General features: G+C 45.0%; 1 protein-coding gene and 1 pseudogene across 2 annotated transcripts in view; one reads left to right on the top strand and one right to left on the bottom strand.

Annotated features, from left to right (window-relative positions):
* LOC310792122 (xenotropic and polytropic retrovirus receptor 1 homolog) overlaps positions 1 to 20364 on the bottom strand; it is a gene marked incomplete at both ends in the record, with an annotated part of 84779 nt that extends 64415 nt beyond the window's left edge. The window contains one exon of the mRNA XM_083653837.1: positions 20296 to 20364. Coding sequence (XP_083509963.1) covers positions 20296 to 20364 — 69 coding nt within the window. The remainder of the gene's footprint in view (positions 1 to 20295) is intronic.
* Positions 20365 to 22396: 2032 nt separating this feature from the next.
* Positions 22397 to 23629, top strand: LOC310791904 (CCA tRNA nucleotidyltransferase 1, mitochondrial pseudogene; annotated as a pseudogene). The gene has a single exon. The product of its transcript is annotated as a CCA tRNA nucleotidyltransferase 1, mitochondrial pseudogene (transcript).
* Positions 23630 to 23894: the final 265 nt, after the last annotated feature.

Raw genomic sequence — 23894 nt, 5'->3', positions numbered from 1 at the left:
TGTCTTCCATGACTGACAATGTGCTGAAGGCAGCGTTAAGCGAGGAGCCACAACTGAACCGCAAAACACACAAACACAGATAAAGACACAGAGGAACATTGCCACATAATAGGCAAGGGCAACAACAGACACTAGGGCTAATATTGCAATATATCACGATACTCCATATGATCGAATAACGGCCCAAGCCATGCATGCATGTACGGGTAACAGAAGACGCAAGGTACCAGTAGAGGTACCAGCTGGACGTCCAAACTACAGTATAAAGTAGGGGTGTCACGATACACTCAGTTCACGATACGATACGTATCACGATACTGGGTTCACGATAACGATACGATACGATACGATTTTAACAATATTTTTTAAAACTTGAATAATGACAATATATGACTGGAAAAGTAGTATTTTATTTGAAATGCACAAATACAAAACATGCTGTTGTGGGAAATTGTTATTACAATAACAACTAGAAAAAACATGAGATTGGAGATAAGTGACCGTCACTTAGATTTACTTTGAACTAAAAGGTTTCTCAGCAGTATAAATTCTCATTATGCATCTTCAGCTTTTCTTCAAACTCAAACAACAAGACTTTTCTTAGTCTATTTTTTATGCATCTTGCACTTTTTCCTGTCAAGTAAACAGTTTTGCCAGAAACTCAATTGAATGGTTTCTCTCCTGTATAACTTCTCATGTGTCTCTTCAGAGACTTGTTCAACTGAACTACTTTCCACACATTGAACTTCAACAAACAAAGACGTTTCTTTGTCTATTTTTGAAAAAAAAAAAAAAAAAAAAAAAAATTCACGATATGAGATTTCATCTCAACGATACATATCGTGACGTTTTACTATCGCGAAATTTCGTGGGACGATATATTGTGACACCCCTAGTATAAAGACAAAGCTGTTATGAAATGTCTATTTATCCTCTTTTTTATTTTTTCTTGTCGTCCATTTTCTGTGAAGCACTTTGAACTGCATCTGTGTATGAAATGTGCTATACAAATACATTTGACTTGACAAGCCTATCAAGGACTTTGTGTGATACGATATTATTGACTATCAGGGTCGTGACGTGATGCAATATTTTAAAAGAGGGAAAAAGGCCAGCACTCCAGAATGTCCTTTTTAGCGTTTAACGTGGGTTAGTACCACACAGCAAACAACGTACGCGTTTCAGCAAGCAGCCTTCATCTACTAGTAACATGTATGCTATGTTTAGAGTGTTGCATGTATACATAATAATAATACATTTCTCTATATATATTATTTTTTGTACGTGTATTTTGATGTACTTCCTCTTATCCGTGTACGCACATCTATACCTGGTAACTCTGATTGAATTATTGAATGTAGTTTTGTTTGTATTTATACGTCATCTGCGCCTAGCGCAGCACAACGCTGTTGAAGGCTGCTTGCTGAAACGCGTACGTTGTTTGCTGTGTCGTACTAACCCACGTTAACCCATTGATACCTGATGCAGCATTTGCGTGTATATCCCTCATCTGTGTGTGTATCCCTTTAAGACCGCAAACCTGCGGGCCTTTTTCCCTCTTTTAAGATTTTGCCTTGGCCCTGCACCTTGATTTGACTTCATTTTGGAGTGTGCTCGCTATGATTGCTTTTTGATGATACGTTTCCCACTGTATCAATATTATAAAGTGTATAGTTGAAGTGATATGAACTGATACTACACAGACAGTGCATTTTTTAGTATGGTGATGCGTGATGATGGGCATTATGCCTGAAGAAACAAAATGAGACCCCCCGCCCCCAAGAGGCATTTTTTTTGTCACCTTGATCAAATTCTTAAATGAACACTCCGCCCATTTTCAACCAGCATTGTATCATTAGAACATCAGTAGTATATCAGAAAACTGTAAACTGTTTTGAAGTCTGTAATTTAATTTGACAGTTATTGAGTGACATCACTGGTCCACACTAACTCAAATTAATAACTCATTAACTCAAATCAACTCTCAATAACTGTCAAACTAGATGAATGATGAATAGTTTGACAGTTATTGAGAGTTGATTTGAGTTAATGAGTTATTAATTTGAGTTAGTGTGGACCAGTGATGTCACTGGTCCACACTTTAACACTCAATAACTGTCAAATTAAATTACAGACTTCAAAACCGTTTACAGTTTTCTGATATACTACTGATGCTCTAATGATTGATGGTTGAAAATGGGCGGAGTGTTCCTTTAATGCCATTTTGGCCTTTTGGGGGGCAAACTAATCAAAGTATTATTTAATTTCTATACCTGAGCCTTTACCTGAGTCTTTACCTGAGCCTTTACCTTAGCCTGGGTAAACCCATCCCCCACGTGACCTGCTCTCAGACCTGTTCTCAGTCACTATGGTCTGGATTCCCACCATTGTTAAACGATTTCCTGCGGTTGTTGGCCCCCCCCCCCGATAGACCGCTCCATTACGCAACCGTCATCCAACCAGCTTTGTGCACAGAGCACATGCGCAGTGCAGCAGATGGCGTCATCGCTCTGCGACCTTTGTTGTTAGCAAGCGAGCTAACACTTTTCATTTCAGTACTGCTAGCACGCAAATGGTTACAACCAGCTACAAGAAGAGAGAACATCGCGTGACGGTGGTCAGGGAATGAAAGAGGAACAGGACAACAGTCTACACGGATCCCTGCTGCAGATGGCCGCAGATCTGGAGAGATATTTGTGGCTGTGAAGAACAGTCATCATCTATACAGCTGCTGCCAACCTGATGAGGAAACAGGCGTGCTTGTTATGCTGGACACTGAATGCCAGACTGCAGACTTCATCCTCCAGTGCTGTTCGCCTCAGGACTTGAAGGGCTAACGTTGTACCATGGACTGTATACATTCTGTGCTAATAATGCTAGCATGCTAACATCCTTTTCACACACACACACTGAATATACCGAAATGCTAGATTTGATCATGGACTTAACGCTAATGTTAATCAAAAACGGCCGCAGTCATAACGGTAAGGTGTGTTTGACCTAATTGAAATATTAACGTTAATGCCCTCACATTTCAGCGTGGTTACAGATAAACCTATTTAACGCTAGCTAGCTACAGTAGATTTTTGGAGGCGTTAATGTGAATGTCATGACGTAGTGAGCGTAGTATTATACTGTATATATAATCCAGATGTAACCTAGCTATAGCTAGACGTTAAGAGGTTAGCGTGAATGCGACTGAGACCTGACATTACTGGCTTGATATCATTCCAGATGCAACCTAGCTAGATAAGCTCCACACGGCTGTATGAGTAGCTACAATCAAATGTATCAAGCCTTGATATCATATTCCAGATCCAACCTAGCTAGCTAGATGTTAAGAGGTAGGAATATACCGAAATGCTAGACTTGATCGTGGACTTAATGTGAATCCAAAACGGCCACACTCATAACGTTAAGGTGTGTTTGACCTAGCTAGAAATATTAACGTTAATGCCCTCACATTTCAGCGTGGTTACAGATAAACCTATTTAACGCTAGCTAGCTACATTACTGGCTTGATATCATATTCCAGATGCAACCTAGCTAGATAAGCTCCACACGGCTGTATGAGTAGCTACAATCAAATGTATCAAGCCGATATCATATTCCAGATCCAACCTAGCTAGCTAGATGTTAAGAGGTAGGAATATACCGAAATGCTAGACTTGATCGTGGACTTAATGTTAATCCAAAACGGCCACACTCATAACGTTAAGGTGTGTTTGACCTAGCTAGAAATATTAACGTTAATGCCCTCACATTTCAGCGTGGTTACAGATAAACCTATTTAACGCAAGCTAGCTACATTACTGGCTTGATATCATATTCCAGATGCAACCTAGCTAGATAAGCTCCACACGGCTGTATGAGTAGCTACAATCAAATGTATCAAGCCGATATCATATTCCAGATCCAACCTAGCTAGCTAGATGTTAAGAGGTAGGAATATACCGAAATGCTAGACTTGATCGTGGACTTAATGTTAATCCAAAACGGCCACACTCATAACGTTAAGGTGTGTTTGACCTAGCTAGAAGTTAAGAGGTTAGCGTGAATGCGACTGAGACCTGACATTACTGAAGTGAATACAAGTGACCTATATTTTTCAATCCTGTCTTTGAATAAAAGTTGTACATTGTGTTATGCTTGAAAACCATGTCTTTGCTCCCTTATGTGTTCACAATTACAACAAATCTGTATGGTTTATCTGTTGGCATTAAACCGTGGTATTTCCTTGGGTGATATTCCATATTTGTCATTAAACCTAGCTGTCCACATAAATTTGCAATGATGATCGACCACGTGAGATATCACAAGTAGCCTACTTTTATTAAAAAATAAAATGCAAAGAGAGGTTTCCTTCTCTAACTATTGGTGCGTTCACAAAATATTTACACGAGATTTTTTTAATAAATAATAATCAATAACGTGGATAATGATGACATCTGCAGCTGCTGGACGAGAGACAGAAGAAACTACGAACGAAGATTGGAGCAGAGGAGGACATGACTACAGAGAAACTTAACCGACCAGCACTCTGCTTCAATCAATGAATGCTTATAGCCTAATGTTACTGTAGCCTGGATGACGTCAGCTAATGCTACCCAGCCTTCCAGCGTTTATCTTCCATAATGCATTAAATCATAATCACAATGCGAAGACATTAGCTGATCACCACAGAGCTGCACAGACAAGTTTATCAGATAATTTCGCCGTAAAATGTGTCCAGGTGATCAGCTCTGAAGCCCCGGCTTGTATGGTCCGCTAAAATCCGATTTCGATATAGGTGTTATTTTGATCAATATTGTATAGCTGGCTAGACAGAGGAGTTTATCTGGAATCAGTGTGACAAGATCCCTGCTGCTAGCTTGTCTGCCTTTCTGTGTCAGAGTATCTAGCTACATTATCTGCATTACATGCTACACCATGCAAATATATTTCGATATAATTCAAACAATTAGCCCACTGTACTACTGGACTGTGTATTGCTGTGAATAAGTTAGATTTGATTGTGTAAAGTGTATCAGCTTTAAATATCCAATATATACAGCATTAAACAAACGACCAGCAGCATTCAAATGTGCAAAAACGTTATATTTATTGAAATGTGGTGATCTCATGTCACATTACATAATGTTATGCCCAAATGGTCTACTGCCCAGAAGCGTCACTTTACATGTTTGGTAGGGAATTATTTTAATTATGTTAAACCAGCGTTTATCTTCCATAATGCATTAAATCATAATCACAATGCTATGAAGACATTAGCTGATCACCACAGAGCAGCACAGACAAGTTTATCAGATAATTTCGCCATAAAATGTGTCCAGGTGATCAGCTCTGAAGCCCTGGCTTGTATGGTCCGCTAAAATCCGATTTCGATAACGCTAGGTGTTATTTTGATCAACAGACCTCAACCTCAACAGCTGTTTTCACTTGAATTTCCTCACGTAGTTGCATAGCCATATAGCTAGCCAGCTAGTAGCTAGCTCGGGAGCTATGCTTTAGAGAGGCCAAATGCTAACGGCTAGGTAGTGCTAAGCCGCTGCAGCTGTTACACGTCATTGACAAAGACGCACTCTCTGATTGGCCGATCACGGCAGGACTGATGTTGGCAGTCACGCCGTCACTCATTGGCTGCGGGGTGGCTGCGGGTCTGCGCGGGTCTTTCAATCGCCCCAGAAATCGATCTGAATGGCCCGGAGTCTAGACGCTAGTGACTGGGAACTGAGAGAGCAGGTCACGTGGTGGCTGGGTTTACCTAGGCTACCTTTACCTGAGCCTTTATCTGAGCCTTTACCTGAGCTTTACCTGAGCCTTTACCTGAGTCTTCAAGGGCACCTTTGCCCTCAGCACCTGCTCATTTTCTGACCCTGCACTGCACACTTTCTGCATGCTGGAGTGCACTGAAATAACTTGGAATAACATGTGATACACAGTGGAAATTCACAACTTCTTGTGAGAACTTCAGTGCACACACACACACACACCTACACACACACACACACACACACACACACACACACCTACACACACACACACACACACACACACACACACACACACACACGTCGAAGAGGCGTCGAAGAGGCTGTCCGAGAGAGTCAAGTCATGGGGGGGGGGGGAAATCCTCCTAACTCCTAAATTATAATTAAAATGATTTTTGTTTTAATTTTGCAAAAACAACAAAAGGCAATTAAGAATTGTTTATACTTTTTAAGGGCCTTAATTTTCCCTGAATTCATGTATCAACTTTGAATCCTTTTCAAACCCCCGCAGACCTGCCCAGTTTTCTGTCATGTTGGCCATGTTTCATCTCTCTCACCCAGCCGGCCTGTCACTCTCCCCTGTGTAGTGTCATACTGTCACTCTCCCCTGTGTAGTGTCATACTGTCACTCTCCCCTGTGTAGTGTCATACTGTCACTCTCCCCTGTGTAGTGTCATACTGTCACTCTCCCCTGTGTAGTGTCATACTGTCACTCTCCCCTGTGTAGTGTCATACTGTCACTCTCCCCTGTGTAGTGTCATACTGTCACTCTCCCCTGTGTAGTGTCATACTGTCACTCTCCCCTGTGTAGTGTCATACTGTCACTCTCCCCTGTGTAGTGTCATACTGTCACTCTCCCCTGTGTAGTGTCATACTGTCAGGTTCTATAGAAGATGTTCAAAGCACACAAACACTCTCTAACTCTCCTAATGAATGCAATAAGCCTGTCTGTTCACTCAAACCTCATTTTACCCTTGTCTCTCTGATGAAGGACTGCCTCTAACTGGCCTGGTGCACGTATGTACAGTGCCTGCTCCTCTAAGTGGCCTGGTGCACATACAGTACATACAGTGCCTGCTCCTCTAAGTGGCCTGGTGCACGTATGTACAGTGCCTGCTCCTTTAAGTGGACTGGTGCACGTATGTACAGTACCTGCTCCTCTAAGTGGACTGGTGCACGTATGTACAGTGCCTGCTCCTCTAAGTGGCCTGGTGCACGCATGTACAGTGCCTGCTCCTCTAAGTGGCCTGGTGCACGCATGTACAGTGCCTGCTCCTCTAAGTGGCCTGGTGCACGTATGTACAGTGCCTGCTCCTCTAAGTGGCCTGCTGCACGTATGTACAGTGCCTGCTCCTTTAAGTGGACTGGTGCATGTATGTACAGTGCCTGCTCCTTTAAGTGGCCTGGTGCATGTATGTACAGTGCCTGCTCCTCTAAGGCTACGTTCACACAGCCATAGTTAGTGCTTGAATCTAATCTTTTCCCCCCTAAGTGACTCAGATCCATCTTTTTCATGACTGTGTGAACAGTACAAGTCACATTGAAAGTTACTTTTTTAAAGACGACCTGGGCTACTTTCAAATGTGGTAAAACATCAGATTCGAATCTGATGTTTTTGAAAGTGACTCCGGTGTGAACAGACATCTGGCCCATATCTGACTTAATGCTTCAATGTGACTACTTCTTCTTCTGTTGAGTTTTATGGCAGTTGGCATCCTTAAATGGTGCATTACCGCCACCTACTGTATTGCTAAAACTATAGTGCAAATACAATATCAATAAAAAGTGTCCACCCAAAATGCGCCCATTCACCCCAATATCCATACTGTGGCCCAGACCAGTCGTCTAGGGCGAAGCGAACGCTTCATTCAGCATTTTCGTCAAGTCATCTCCCGAAATATCTTCAATATCCACAAATTTCCTGGCAGCGTCCACCACTTCAATGGGACTTTTACGTCATTCCAGAGCGACATTCGTCACTATTCTGCGCAGGAGGGAGGGGGAGGACCAACACGCGGGCATTGAAATTAAACCGTGAACAACAGATGAAACAACATCGTCAGCTACCGCCATGTTTACTGCTGTCTTCTTCCGGGTTTACATAGAACAGCAGTGCGCTGCGTGTGACGTTATTGTTGTTCTTCTGCGCATGCGGGTCACTTCATGTCCTTGATCTGTTCACACTGGAGTTGGATATGGGCCACTTTTAAAAAGTCTGTGTGAACAGCCACACAAAAAATCAGATGTGAGCATCAAGTCAGATTCAAGCACTAAGGATGGCTGTGTGAACGTAGCCTAAGTGGCCTGCTGCACGTATGTACAGTGCCTGCTCCTTTAAGTGGACTGGTGCACGTATGTACAGTGCCTGCTCCTTTAAGTGGACTGGTGCATGTATGTACAGTGCCTGCTCCTTTAAGTGGCCTGGTGCACGTATGTACAGTGCCTGCTCCTTTAAGTGGCCTGCTGAACGTATGTACAGTGCCTGCTCCTCTAAGTGGCCTGGTGCACGTACGTACAGTGCCTGCTCCTCTAAGTGGACTGGTGCACGTATGTACAGTGCCTGCTCCTCTAAGTGGCCTGGTGCACGTACGTACAGTGCCTGCTCCTCTAAGTGGACTGGTGCACGTATGTACAGTGCCTGCTCCTTTAAGTGGCCTGGTGCACGTATGTACAGTGCCTGCTCCTCTAAGTGGCCTGCTGCACGTATGTACAGTGCCTGCTCCTCTAAGTGGCCTGCTGCACGTATGTACAGTGCCTGCTCCTTTAAGTGGACTGGTGCACGTATGTACAGTGCCTGCTCCTTTAAGTGGACTGGTGCATGTATGTACAGTGCCTGCTCCTTTAAGTGGCCTGGTGCACGTATGTACAGTGCCTGCTCCTTTAAGTGGCCTGCTGCACGTATGTACAGTGCCTGCTCCTCTAAGTGGCCTGGTGCACGTACGTACAGTGCCTGCTTCTCTAAGTGGACTGGTGCACGTATGTACAGTGCCTGCTCCTCTAAGTGGCCTGGTGCACGTACGTACAGTGCCTGCTCCTCTAAGTGGACTGGTGCACGTATGTACAGTGCCTGCTCCTTTAAGTGGCCTGGTGCACGTATGTACAGTGCCTGCTCCTCTAAGTGGCCTGGTGCACGTACGTACAGTGCCTGCTCCTTTAACACGTTAACTGCCAACGACGTATTGATACGTCAAGCAGAATCCAACCGTTGACTGCCAGCGACGTATTGATACGTCAAAAAAATCGTTTTTTTTTTTTGACGGTGGATCGTTGATCTGGCCCTTTTGCATCTTCTATTATACTGTTAGAGCCGCCGGGCGTGTGCAATCCATTCCGCCGACCCACTGAGTGGCGACGGTGCTCAGACTATTGAGTGTTGTTTGGCCAGAAACGCACGCATTCCAGCTGAGCTCAACCGAGGACCCAGAAGCGAACGAGCCTCATTCTCATACTGTAGGCGAAAACCTTTCACACGGGCGCACGGCGGTGGGGGGTTCCAAAGGTGGACTGGGTGGAAAGCACACTTTGAAGCGCGCAGCATAAAGCCTAGAGTCACACAAGGCTTCGTCAAAGCTCTCAACCGAAAATCCAAGAACGGATTAAGCCACATCCACGCTCGCCGACGAGGGGCCGCCAGACAGGGAGGCTGCTGCTCACTGCTCAGACAGGCAGGAGAGACTGGCTTGTGACTGACAAACGCTGCTGAAATCCACCAGACACGCCCACGGAGGGAGGAGTTGTAAGGAGAGGGGGTGCGGGTGCTGCTATGGAGGAAATTACTGTTCAGAACTACCGTATATTGTTTATGTCTGATGTCTCACTGATGCCAAAAATAAATGGTTAAAGTGACTGTTTGATATTGAATTTCACAAAACTGCGATTATCTCAGCTTTTTGTCTCAGACGCTGAAACCATGCTGTACTCAACGGCTAATATCTACATAACTACTAACTCTACAAACTAACTCTTTTAGACAGAGAAAGCACACATTCTATTAGTACTTTTGTGAACTTTGTGTTGACAAACTCCAAGCAGAAAATTATCCTTGGCTCTTGTAAAATGAGCCAGAATCCTCAAAAAAACCCTCTGGCAAAAGCTACCTACAGTAAAAAAAAAAAGGCTGGCAGTGAATGTGTTAAGTGGCCTGGTGCATGTATGTACAGTGCCTGCTCCTTTAAGTGGCCTGGTGCACGTATGTACAGTGCCTGCTCCTTTAAGTGGCCTGGTGCACGTACGTACAGTGCCTGCTCCTCTAAGTGGCCTGGTGCACGTATGTACAGTGCCTGCTCCTTTAAGTGGCCTGGTGCACGTATGTACAGTGCCTGCTCCTCTAAGTATGAACTTATGACTTAGGGCTGCACAATTAATCGACAAAGACAATCTTGAAAACGTAATAATGACCACTGTCTGTCTGTCTGTGTCTGTGTGTCTGTCTCTCTGTCTGTGTCTGTCTGTCTGTGTCTATCTGTCTGTCTGTGTGTCTGTCTCTCTGTGTCTGTCTGTCTGTCTGTCTGTCTGTCTGTCTGTCTGTCTGTGTCTGTGTCTGTGTGTCTGTCTGTGTCTGTCTGTCTGCTTCTCGATCTATATCTCTAAACAGCTCCTTATGTGGAAACATCACATGCATGAACAGATAATAAGCAGTCGTGTTTTTCAAACATTCAACATGTAGTTAGCATGTGTGTGTGTGTGTGTGTGTGTGTGTGTGTGTGTGTGTGTGTGTGTGTGTGCGGGTGTGTGTGTGTGCATGTGCGTGTGCGTTCCCTTGTGTGTATTTACTCCCTGACAAGCAGCGTTGAGTAAATACCACATTCCCATGCTAAATTAGGATCAGTGTATTCTCATTGCAGAAGAACACGTATAGGGAAAATGCATTTTGACCAGTCAAATAAAAGAACAACAGACTAGTCAATCGTATTACAGTATACAATCGGCCTAGCTATCCGATTGGTCAATGGTCATATAGATGTGCTCCAAACCTGACAACGAATTGACTGAAATGAGTAAAATTCAATTGCAATTTGAATACTAATGGTATAATCGGGACGCAATGAACAAACAATGTGTTCTAAACAGATAGAGATTCTATCTAGAGTTGATTTATCTGGGTTTTCAATTCCTTGAGTTGGTGGTGTTGTTGCTGCAGACAGAGTCTCGCCTTTTCCTTAGTGTCGCAAATCATATGGCTGTTTTCAGCCGTAGCACAGCTAGTAAGTGTGCGCTCAAAACACAAGTAGAAGAAACGGCTAGATGGCAAGATCTGATAAGATACTGAGAGAGAGAGAGAGGTGGCTGTTGTCACAACTTTAGTGTGCAGGGTTTCCTCTATGCATATACAGTAGTGGCGCGGCTAGCGCCGGTGGCCCACCGCTGCTTCAAAATAAGATAACATATTTTTTGGGGGTGACCTGGCCAAGAAAAGCAGCATGAAGTTACAGATGCTCGTTATAGAAAAGTAAATCCGTGCAATTCTCGGCGTTGTACGACACGCGCGCTTGACCACCGAGAGCAGCAGAGAGGCAGCTGGAGAGACGCTGCTCGCTCCACTCACTGGCCGCTCTCTGCTGCCCTCCGCTGGGGCCACGGTGCTGCTGCGCGGCCACGGCGCACCACAGCACGGAGCCCCCGTCTGTCGTGTCCAGTGAGCCCCTGACTGTGACATCCCCCGACCTGCTGCCATGATCTGCCCCTTCTCCAGTCCACACATCACCGCTGCTGCAGTCAAGCCCTGCTGCCTGTCACCCAGTCATGTTGTAATGTCCATACAGGACAGGAGAGGGCGAATATTTGTCTCGCATTGCGAACGGAACGAACAAACTTTTGAATAAAACGCATCGGACTCAGTGTGCAAGGTGTCTGTGTGCGTGCATGACGACTTGTTTTATGATGGGTTGTTAAAATCAGACCGCCTCCTTCGTCGTACCGAAACTTCTGATTGGCAATGACAAGAACCAGGATCAACCAACAGGCATCGCTCTAGCTAGAAGCTGGGCACTATGGTGGCTGTTGGTATACGTTGACACCATTTTGTATACATCCCCCCTTTTCCCTCCCTCCCCCATCCCTTTCCCTGCTCTCTCCTCCCCCACTTACCCCCGCTCTCCCTCCCCACCTCCTCCCTTTCCCTGCTCTCTCCTCCCCCACTTACCCCCGCTCTCCCTCCCCACCTCCTCCCTTTCCCCGCTCTCCCTCCCCACCTCCTCCCTCCCCTGTTCTCTCCTCCCCCACATTCCACCCCCCTTTTCTCTATCATATGATTGTTCAATCTTGTTATCATTACTACTGTAATTGCTACTGTTGTGTCCGCTAGATTTAGCTAGGCATATTTTCTGTGAAGTCCTCTGAGACATGCTTGTGAATTAGGGCTATACAAATAAACGACGTGGTACCAGAAATGACCACTACTTCTTCTCGTAGTACTTCAGAATCACACTCGCAATCACTTTGCATTGCACTTGCATGAAATCCCATAGCTGAAACACAGCACATTGCAACATGTGTTTGGAGGACGGAGTAATACCACCTTGTGTTGCTGCGTATAGTCAGGGCCGATTTTACCAACGGGCTTACCCGGGCTGAAGCCCGGGGCCCGGGACATCAAGGGGCCCAAAAAAAAAAAAAAAAAAAAAAAAAAAAAATTGGGGGGGGGGGACCCTTGATGTTTTTTTTTGGGCCCCCTGTCCAGGGTCTTCGCAAAAAATGTTTTTTTTACTGACGCCATTCAATTTTTTTTGCAGAGTAATAACATCCACTGTGAGAGGGTGTCCACCCGCTATGCCGACCACTCGCAATGCCGACCTTAGGTTTAGGCGTGGGGGGTGGGAGAGGTTAGGTTTTGGGTTAGGGTCTGGGGGAGGTTAGGTTTAGGCGTGGGGGTGGGAGAGGTTAGGTTTTGGGTTAGGGTCTGGGGGAGGTTAGGTTTAGGCGTGGGGGTGGGAGAGGTTAGGTTTTGGGTTAGGGTCTGGGGGAGGTTAGGTTTAGGCATGGGGGTGGGAGAGGTTAGGTTTTGGGTTAGGGTCTGGGGGAGGTTAGGTTTAGGCGTGGGGGTGGGAGAGGTTAGGTTTTGGGTTAGGGTCTGGGGGAGGTTAGGTTTAGGCGTGGGGGTGGGAGAGGTTAGGTTTTGGGTTAGGGTCTGGGGGAGGTTAGGTTTAGGCATGGGGGCTGGGAGAGGGGAGGTCGGAACAGCGAGAGGTCGGAACAACGACATGGAACCCTGTGAGAGGGCTCCCGAATTTGTAGATGAAATAGTGCAATTCAAAGAATTCATCAAAAACAAAGACAATAAAAGTGTGCGGCACTTGCTTCAAATAATAAGGAAGAGGAACCTGTCATCAGTTTTTCCAAATGTGGATATTGCCTTCAGGATTTACTTAACTCTCCCTGTAACAAATGCCTCTGGAGAGCGCTCCTTTTCAAAACTTGGGCTTGTCAAGAACAGGATACGGTCTACAATGGGACAAGAAAGGCTCACCCACTTGACATTGATGTCATTGGAAAGTGACATTGTTAGAACATTGGACTTCACCACTCTAGTCAAACGCTTTGCCACGGCAAAAGTCAGGAAGACGACATTTCAGGTACAAACAGACTTGAATACTGCTTGATTGATTTGTGCAATAATTGTGAGAATGTGTGTGTGCACTGTAATAATAACAGCAATAATAAATACTAAATAATAATAATAAAAGTGCTTGTTGTGACATCTCAGTGGCAATGTTTTCTTTCCAATCAGGCTGTTTATGAAAGAACATGATGGCTAAACCTACAGTTTGTGTTTGTAAGTTAGAATGCTGACAGGAGAGCAGGTGGTGACATGAAAGTTAGTGAGAAAAGGAGAAGATACTGAATAATGACATCACAACAGTATAATCCTAATGTTGATTTAAAATGAGATATTCCTTTAAATACGGCTAAAAAAGGTAAAAAAAAAACACTAAAGCCCCCCCTTCTGCTTGAGGGGGAGGCCCTGCAGAGATGAATAGCCCAGGGGCCCATGAAGTGTAAAATCGGCCCTGCGTATAGTCGAGGATGTAACGGCCTAAATCAGATGGCAACCAGAGATATTGATGAAACACGTCATCACCTAAAGAGGAAATGGGCAGAAACTAAGAGGTGGGAATCACACGTTTGATCACAATACATGATATCGATTCAGTCGACAACGATGCGATATTTGCCGATGTCACAAAATCTTCCACGATACGATTTCGATACGATTCAGGGTGGCTGCGATCGATATTAGACGATATGCGTTGATTTATATCCGAGAGGGGAATGAATATCGTCTGATTCCTCTCCCTCTTTTTCTTGCGTGCTCGCCATGGCGCTCGCATTGTTTGTATGCGGAAAGAGGTGCGCTTGGTGATGCAGACGTGGCGTGGAATTTCAAAATAAAATATATATTTTTTTTTTCTTATACCGATTTATATCGATGTTTTCACTGTGCATCGATATACTATTGGATCGTTGATCATTGAATCGATGCATTGATGCAGATCGATCTATCGTCCACCTCAGCGTAAACACATGTAGGAATGTTACCCTGCCTTCAAGAGCTGCTCACCCATCTGAAACTATATAGAGACAAACTTCCTGCTTCAGCACTGCACCAGAGATTTTCATCCGCCATTTATTTTTTCCCCATAGACATTTCATAAAATGCTTATAAAAAACGGTGTACTTGTTCAAATCAAATGGTTCAGATATATTTAGAAACAGGAGAGACCACATAACATTTAACTCAGACCAAAACGTAAGCGGATTTAAAGAAAATATTTTTGCGATGTAGTTTTGGTCCGAGTGCAATTTTCTTGTGTCTCTCCCGATTCTAAATATAGCTGAACCGTTTGATTTGACAAAGTAAAAATATTTTTATACGCATTTTACGAAATGTCTATGGGAAAATAAATGGCGGATACAAATCTCTGGTACAGTGCTGAAGCAGGAAGTAGGCGGTCACTTTGCCTCTCTATTCTATTACAGTCTTGGTTTCCATGACAACAATACAACTCTGGGAGAAACACTGGCCAGCTGCTAGCTGTACTCATGTCATTTAGAATTAGCATGCCCAATAGTTCCATTTTAATTGGATGGGATAGAAGGATGGTGTGCCCTGCACAACATGCCTGCAGATGAGAGCTGTTTAAATGCAAGGCAGAGGATTGACCAGCACCCAGGGGCCCCTCTATCTACCTCCCTGCTCTCTCCTCTGTCCCGCCCGGCACCCAGGGGCCCCCCTCTACCTACCTCCCTGCTCTCCCCTCTGTCCCGCCCGGCACCCAGGGGCCCCCCTCTACCTACCTCCCTGCTCTCCCCTCTGTCCCGCCCGGCACCCAGGGGCCCCCCTCTACCTACCTCCCTGCTCTCCCCTCTGTCCCGCCCGGCACCCAGGGGCCCCCATCTACCTACCTCCCTGCTCTCTCCTCTGTCCAGCCCGGCACCCAGGGGCCCCTCTGTCCAGCCCGGCACCCAGGGGCCCCGCTCTACCTACCTCCCTGCTCTCTCCTCTGTCCCGCCCGGCACCCAGGGGCCCCCCTCTACCTACCTCCCTGCTCTCCCCTCTGTCCCGCCCGGCACCCAGGGCCCCCCCTCTACCTATCTCCCTGCTCTCCCCTCTGTCCCGCCCGGCACCCAGGGGCCCCCCTCTACCTACCTCCCTGCTCTCCCCTCTGTCCCGCCCGGCACCCAGGGGCCCCCCTCTACCTACCTCCCTGCTCTCCTCTTCCTCTTCCTCTGTCTCTTGGCTTCTTTCTTCACACTTGCCCCTCCCCTTTTATGTCTGCTTCCTCTCTGGCGTTTCTGTCCCTCCACACCCTGCCCTCTACTTTAAACTATAAAGACTGCGACGGACAGTTAGTCACCCACGTTTTTCAGGCAGTCATTGCAGCTGGCTGTTTTTAATATGGTCGAGCATATTCTCATAGTTCCTGTCTTGAAGTCATGCTAGGAAAATGTTGAGTTAAAAAAAGAATGAATTTGATCATTCAGTCAACAGTCAACTGTTGTCCAATGTCCAGCAAGTAATCATGCCTCACACACTTTTGCAAAAAAAAAAAAAAAAAAGATTTTATTTATTTTTTATTTGAATGCACAGAGGTGTCTCGTACGGTACATTTTTTTACCTTTTCGTTTTAGCAAAGCTTATAGTTTATTGCTGTTTTTCATGTCTTTTCAATAAGGATACACAATCGCAACAACGTGACACGTGTTGTTAACCATGCTTGGCATGAAATGGGAGAAGCTGGCAGTGTCTGGTTCAGCATCAGCACACATCCCCCAGCTCTGTGTGTCTAACAGGGCTGCACCATTCATCTCATCCATCCCAATCTACATTGCAAATAATATGGCCAATTAAGTGCAATAACTAAATCGCAGGAGCTGCTGCAATTTGTTTGAAGGTAAAATGTGTCACAACAGATCATTAAATGAAGCATAATTTAAAATATCATTCTCGCTGTATTATGTTGATGAATATGCACTCAATAAATAAATGAATACAAAAAATTAAGCATTGTTGTGCTACAGAGATATCCTAGTCTACACATCATATTCTCCAAACGTAAGGGAAGATACTTGTTTGGTACAGACCGAGTAGACCCAAGTAAAACTCACATAAATTATTATTTTTTCCAGTGAAAATGAAATGCAAGAATTTGCATTCCCACTAAAATCACGACTCATATTGCAATATATAAATAGAATCACAATATGATTTTATTTTATTTTGTGCATTTCATGCAGCCCTAGTGTCTAACTGCCCTGCTACTCCTGCTGCTACGCGTCTGACCCAAACACAGCTGCCCTGAGAAAACATGACAAGCGTGGAGCAGCCCTGGTCAGCATGGTTCTGAAAACACCACAGGCCCGAGTCTGGTCCGGGCTTCAGCTTCACACACACACGGGCCTGAACCCAGCTGGGCCCGGCCGGCGCCAGACTTACAGCTGGGTGGAACAACAAGCCGCATCTGGACTAAGCTCACCAAAACAAAACGGTGGCGGAAATGAGTACGAGTAAGTCACAGACGCCGGGTCACGCACCGGTGCGTGCCGTGCAGCGGCGTGATCATTTGAGTTCAAACGTAGCTTTTAAAATGTAAAAGGCCCTTTTCTTACCATTTAATTACAGCGCAAGTAATTGCAGACAAGAAGAAAAAATAAAACATAAACAAGTTCAAACTGAAGACCTCGACAGGAAGCAGCGGGACAAAGCCAGCGGGCCCCGACGACGGCTCCGTCTGCAAATACATAAATCAAACGTGACAATCGTCTTTCTCCCTGCAACTGCTTCCCCATTTGAGTGTATTGTGCAAGGCGTTTAGATGAGCAAAGATCCACGTCATCTACCACTTACCGAGGACATTTCCACCCAGGATCCCCAATGTATTCCTCCAATCACCAAACCCTACTGGCTAATTTGTCCGCATTAGAGTGACTCGGAACATTAATTCAAGTCAAATAACAAATTAGTTCATGTTACTTCCACAATCCACATAACAGCCTGTTGTACATGTTTGTTCATGTTAACCAATGTGTTTACTAGCATAAATTAAGCATGAACAGTGACATTAACACACTTTTTTTGGGGAGCATTAAAGCTTGTGAGGTGAGCCCTCCATCACATTAACAAAGATGCGTTCGTATTAAATGCACAATAAATGCCATTAAGTAATGCTGTTGTATCTACGATGTTAATGCCAATGTACGGTGTTGTCTAAAGTGAAACCCTAACTCTCCATACGGTATATTACTTTCACACTCTCTGCCACTAACAACTAAGTAATAAGTCGTGTTAGTTTACATTAGTGAGTGAGTGGTGTAGCTGTTGAGCAGACTGCACTTCCAAACAGCAGCAAGACAAGACCTGTAGCCCAAAGCTCTGCTGCAAGGAAGGAACCCAGAACTCAAACAGTGTGTCAGAGAGGCGCACAGGCCGTGATGGATTATGTGGGAGTCCGCAGCCAAAAAGGCAGAGAGCTCTGGTTCACACTGCTTGTTGGCATGAAACAAAACAAACGCATGCATTGTTAACAGACGAACGTCTACATAAATCAAAACTGCCACTGCCAGAGCTATGTAAAAAATGAGTCACCAAAGGGCTTCAAATGGGCCCAGACCTCCTTAATGTCACAACTTTCAGCGAAGGCTTTTGGCACGGTGAGGAGCTTCACCACCGACAACAGCTGTGCTGCAGTCACACTGTGCTGCTGCTGCTGCCTGGACCACTGTGTGACGGTGCAGACAGCATAGGCCATTCTGAGAATACTGCAACTACCATCCGCTAACTGCTCAGTGCAGGGACGAGAGACAGACAGACACACAGAGAGAAAGAGAGAGAGATAAAGAGAGAGACCAAGGGGGGAGAAATATCGCAATCCAGCCATAGCTGGGTTCACAGCACAACTTAGAGCTGGGCGATGTGTGTGAAATCAGTATCACGACAATCTGAAGGATTTGTCTCCATATCAATCTATATCACTCAATATATATCAATATATATATATAGTTCATGTACGTGTATTCGTGTAATGTATGCAATATGCATGCAAAACAGAAATACTCAAATAATATTCCTACCATAACTGATTTTATAAGTTTCAAGTCAAATTTGCTTGTAAGTAATCGATTCAATTTAGACAGCAGAAGTGTCACGATCTTCATATTTCACAATAATGATTCCATTGAAAGATGATAAACGATAATATTGAATTATCACCCAGCCCTAGCACAACTAATGTGCATACTACTTACTGACTGACATATGAAATGCAGGGTAGCAACCTGCGCGCACACACACACACACACACACACACACACACACACACACAAGCTTTATATCTCAATTAAATGCATGGATATTATCTACATACAGTTCCATAACTGTATGTTTCCATAACAGCTTTAAATGCTGCTGAGAGGAGGAGATAGTGCACTCTCTCTCTTTCTCTCTCTCTCTCGCTCTCTTTTCTCTGTCTCTCGTGCAGCTTAAACGCTGCTGGGCGGAGGAGATGATGCACTCTCTCTCCTTGTCTCTCTTCTTAGGTAGGTATTGCTGCTATAAATATTCTTTATATATTTTATATTCGAGATATATCTTTATTTATTTTTTACCTACCTATTTATGTGAGCTCAAATAGTCCTGGACTCTTATTACTTTTAAGTTCATGCACGTGTCTCTTACTACTTTTAAGTACATTGTACGTGTCTTTACTACTTTTAAGTACATCGTACAGATCCTTTGAGGTGTGTTTTTATTTTTGTTTTTTATTTTATTTTATCCTGTGTTTACTTGATCCTTTTTCTGCTGGAAAACTGCTGCCATGCTCCATGTTTGTTTTAATTTGTTCATGTTCTGTTTTTTCATGTATTCGCTATGCTTTTTATGTCTGCTGCACACAAATTGCCCTTCGGGGACAAATAATAAACTTGAATCTTGAATCTTGAATCTTGAATCTTCCTACCTCTATGATTGGGGATTGGCCATTGAACTTGGTCCTGGTGTTGTGTTTAACATTAAAAGCCTGCCGTAAGCCCACTGTGCCAATCAATTGTGTAACATTAATCATGCCTCTGGAACACCCAACATGTGATCATTAACGGCAATTCATTTGCCAGGAAAGCACACTTACAGCCCTAAAAAGCAAGTATAGGCTCCACACACGGCTTTAAATATGACCAATGTGGGGACATTCATGGCTTCATGGATCAGCAGCTTAAGTGGGAGTGGAACTGGCCTTAATACTGTGCAGAGTAGAGATGGGTACACCAAAGATAACCATGCCAGCATCCAGGAGTAGTAGCCTGTATCACAATGACTGATGCATGGGAGAGTACAAAGAAAGATGCAGGCAAGCATACCTGCATGCATTGACATTGTTGGACAAGTATGTAACGGTCAGTCCTGTAATACGCATGAAATGCTACGGGACAGCAGGGTTAAAATAGCATGCTTTAATAGCATTGATGTCTCAAAGGTTGCAGGCTGTGCTGTCAACACCTCTGTCACCCGTTCGTACCCATTGACCCCATCAACCCTGATGTGAAAACAGCAGAAACAGCTTGCTCAGCAGTTTGGCACAGACAGGGGGGGGTGAACAGGAATCAAGATTAACTCAATAAATGATGAGTCGGGCGAATGCCTCGTCTCCGAAACACATTCCAAGCAGCTAGCGAGGACACACGGTGAGAGCTGGGTTAGCAACAACACACCGGGTTTAGGTAGCTTAACTCTGAGATGTTGACCTGACAAAACAAATCTGGTTCGGCTAGTTAGCTAGCTAACATTGGCTAACTGGCACTGCTTCATCTGCAGACAATAATAACATTAGCTCAGCCCGTCCCCCTTTCTTTCTGCTTTTTCAACGAAGCAAGTAGAAATGACAAGTCCACCATCGACGTTCAGAATGGTGAAGTTATAAACGGGGATGATGAAGTGGTGGGTGTTGAGCTGTGTGGCTAACACCGCTAGCTAACTAGTTAGCCAGTCGGCTAGCACAATCCAGGTTCAATCAAATGCAAGTGATCATGAACTGACCTCATATTGGATGTATTGTTTTCTCCACTCCGGGGTGATGTGAGCCGAGAGATGCTCTGTGAATTTCATCTCGGCGGTTTCGGCGGCTTTCCCTCGCCGGTTTGACCGCGATCAAGACCAAATATCGCCCCCAAAAGCTGGACGAATGAGCAGTTTGCTAATACAACTCCAGCAGCCAGCGGGGGGTTTCGCCGATGTGATCCGCTAAACAGCGACTCTCATCCGGAGATGACGGCTGGGTTGGCTCGGTCACAGACAACAGAGATGCCCTTTTTGTCTTATCGTTAACCTAGCTAGCAAACGGCATTTTGCAATCATGTTACTGTCGACGAGGGGACAATGGGATCACATCGTTACAGAGAGAACGCTTCTCTCTCCTTTCAACCGTCAATGTCGCAAAAGAGCGTTCGTTGCCGTTTAGTCAATATAGTCGCTGGTAAACAGGCTTAAATTGTTGGTGCTCGCTTCCTTGCTATCTCTCCCCTTTCTGCCTCTGTTGTTCACTCTACCTCTCTCTCTCCCTTCTGCCTCCTGCTGCCTTCAAGTGCTGCCGGAAATATCGGGATGTGACTTCAGTGCACTGCACACGAACACGTTAATTGCATTATGGCGGTGTGGTGTGGAATTCGCAATATTTTATATTCGATTTTGTAGTTTTAGCATTACCAGATAAAACGAACCGCGACAGTTCTATCCAGTGGTGGGAAAGCTACTTGGAAAATGTAATAAGCTACAAGTTACTCTACATTCAATATAGCTTCACTACACTGAAGCTATCCCCAGAGAAATGTAGCAAGCTAATTACGAGCAACATGGCAAAAGTAGTTTGCTCCATCGAAGCTTTTCTTTCTTTCTTTCTTTCCTTTTTTTTTTTTTTTTTTTTTTTTTTTTTTTTACATTGAATCAACTTCATGCCAAATCAATGTTATCTGCGATCAAGAAACACTTTCCACCAAACAAGCGTGGTCAAGAGAAGGCTTTTTGGGTGAGTCATGTATTCATTCATTCTGGAATAGTCAGTCAGGAATGGATACGGATATGATGTAATCAGTGATGATGTCATCAGTGATGTCATCCTTCCTGACCGGAAGTTGTGTACACGATATCCTTGGCATTCAAGTGCTCACGTCGTGAACATGCGCAGTTGACTAGAAGCCAGCGAGGCTAAAAATGTGCAACCCACTAGCTAGTGAGGTTAATGCAGGAAATGCAAAGGCATAATGACAGAGGAAAACAAGATGATACTGTTGAGAATACAAGGGATCAGCCGAGCAGCATTTTGGTAAACAAACCGCGTCACTGGGTGGCAACGGCAATGGAACCCTATGGAGCGTGAGCTTTGGGAGGCTCGAATGTCTGACTCTAGCCGGCTGACTCTGTTTACATTTTAAAAACGGCAACAGTTCACACAACTTTAACACGACATGCATATATTATACATCAAACTCTTGAGCTACTTCTGCTCTCACTCAGAATGTCAAAATATAAGCGATGTGATGTATAGTTTTTGAGATATTAACGTTTGTTTGGCACGACTCATACTAATAACTGCTGCGGGGGTTCCGCATTTCTGGGTGGCAACTGGCAAGTGACGTCAAGCTGATTCGTCCTATATCAACATGTTCCTCAGACATATTATAAAAAGTCTATGAAAAGCTCAAATGTCAATATATATTTAATTGTCCAATGCGTCTTTCTGTGAAACGTCACAGGCACACGTCACAAGTCGTGAGCTTGAAGCTTTCCGAAAGATTCCACATACCAAGTCGTGAATACCACATGAGGGGGCCGTTCAAGTGGATTTATGTTATATTCACGTAAACACGAGCCCGATTGAACGCAGCATTATGTTCAGTGATGCACTGATGATGTCGTCAGTGATGTCATCAGTGATGATGTCATCAGTGATGTAATCAGTCTGCAGATGTGGTGGGAGTATAAGTAATAGTGATGGGATTGCTACATGATTCACGGCACGTGGTTCTGTTTGCATTCATGAAGGCATATTAAAACATGGTAAGTCTGAGTGTCCATGACCCCACAGCCCACACACACACCAGGCACTTGAAAATTGATTAGCAGACCAGGTTTGTTGAGGAGAAGTCTCTTTACCATGCAGCTGAAGACCAGTGAGTTCCAGTCCTTGTTCACGGATGGCCTGAACGGACTAGCAAAGCTGTTTGAGAAGCATCACTATGAGCTGAGGATAGCGGGCGGTGCTGTGCGGGACCTCCTGTCTGGGACGAGGCCAGAGGATGTGGACTTTGCCACCACCGCCACACCAGAGGAGATGAAGAGGATTTTCCATGCTGCAGGGATCAGGATGATCAACAACAAAGGAGAGAACCACGGGACCATTACAGTTCGACTACACAATGAGAACTTTGAAGTGACCACGTTGCGAGTGGACGTTCAGACCGATGGACGACACGCCAAGGTTGAATTCACCACCGACTGGCAGAAAGACGCTGAGCGGAGAGACCTCACCATCAACTCTATGTTTTTAGGGCTTGATGGCATGTTATATAACTATTTCAAAGGATATGAAGACCTGCGGAATCGTAAAGTTCGGTTTGTTGGCAGCGCTGAGCAGCGGATACGAGAGGACTACTTGAGAATACTGCGGTATTTCAGGTTCTACGGCAGGGTGGTGTTGGAGCCTGGCGACCATGAGCCTGACACACTGGAGGCCATCAGTGAGAATGGCCATGGCCTGGCAACCATATCGGGAGAGCGCATCTGTGTTGAACTGAAGAAGATGGTGGTCGGTAACCATGCTGCTTATCTGCTGGAGCTCATGTACAACCTGGGACTGGCCCAGTACATCGGTTTGCCTCCAGATGGCGACGTGGAGGAGGTGAAGCGTGTGTGGCAGCGCTCTAAGGACCACTCTCCCAAGCCCATGACCATCCTGGCCGCTCTGCTCCGCTGCCCCGAGGACATGGAAAAGATGGACGTGCGGCTGAAGGTGTCCAGGGAGGAGAAGACTCTGGCTCTGTTCCTGGTCAAACACAGAAAAGCACTCTGCAAAAGCCAGGAGGACCCAGACAGCCTCAAACCCTTCACCGACTTTATCATAGATCGCCCGGAATTGGACTCCCGGGCTCACAGTAGTGTGTGCGAGCTGCTCAAGTACCAAGGGGAGGACAAGCTACTGGCTGAGTTCTGTAGATGGTCCATCCCTCGCTGCCCCATCAGCGGCAAAGATCTGAAGATGCTGGGCATCACTCCAAGCAAAGAGATGGGCACCATCCTGCAGGAGCTCCACGACCTGTGGAAGAAAAGTCGCTACCAGATGGACAAAGAAGAACTCCTCAGTCACGTCAAGTCCTGAATGATCAGACATGCATGGAGAAGCAAATGTGTTGACCCCATTTACACATGGTTTTTAAATGTGACCTGTATCCGGATAAGTTATCTGGTTAATGGGCACATTTAAAAACCAGGTGTAAATCAGGTGTAAAAGATCTGAACACAATGTGAGCCAGACTACCTCCAGATGTGGTCAGGAAGTTTAAATATTGTGGCAGTGAGAGTTTTAGTTTGTTTCGTATTAACCAATTGAGCTGGCCTTTTTTTTGCATGCTTATTTGTTTGGT

The sequence above is a fragment of the Poromitra crassiceps genome, assembly GCF_964638095.1.
Source record: "Poromitra crassiceps genome assembly, chromosome: 17".
In the NCBI taxonomy this organism is placed as follows: Eukaryota; Metazoa; Chordata; class Actinopteri; order Beryciformes; family Melamphaidae; genus Poromitra; species Poromitra crassiceps.
This window is presented reverse-complemented; position numbering and strand designations above follow the sequence as displayed.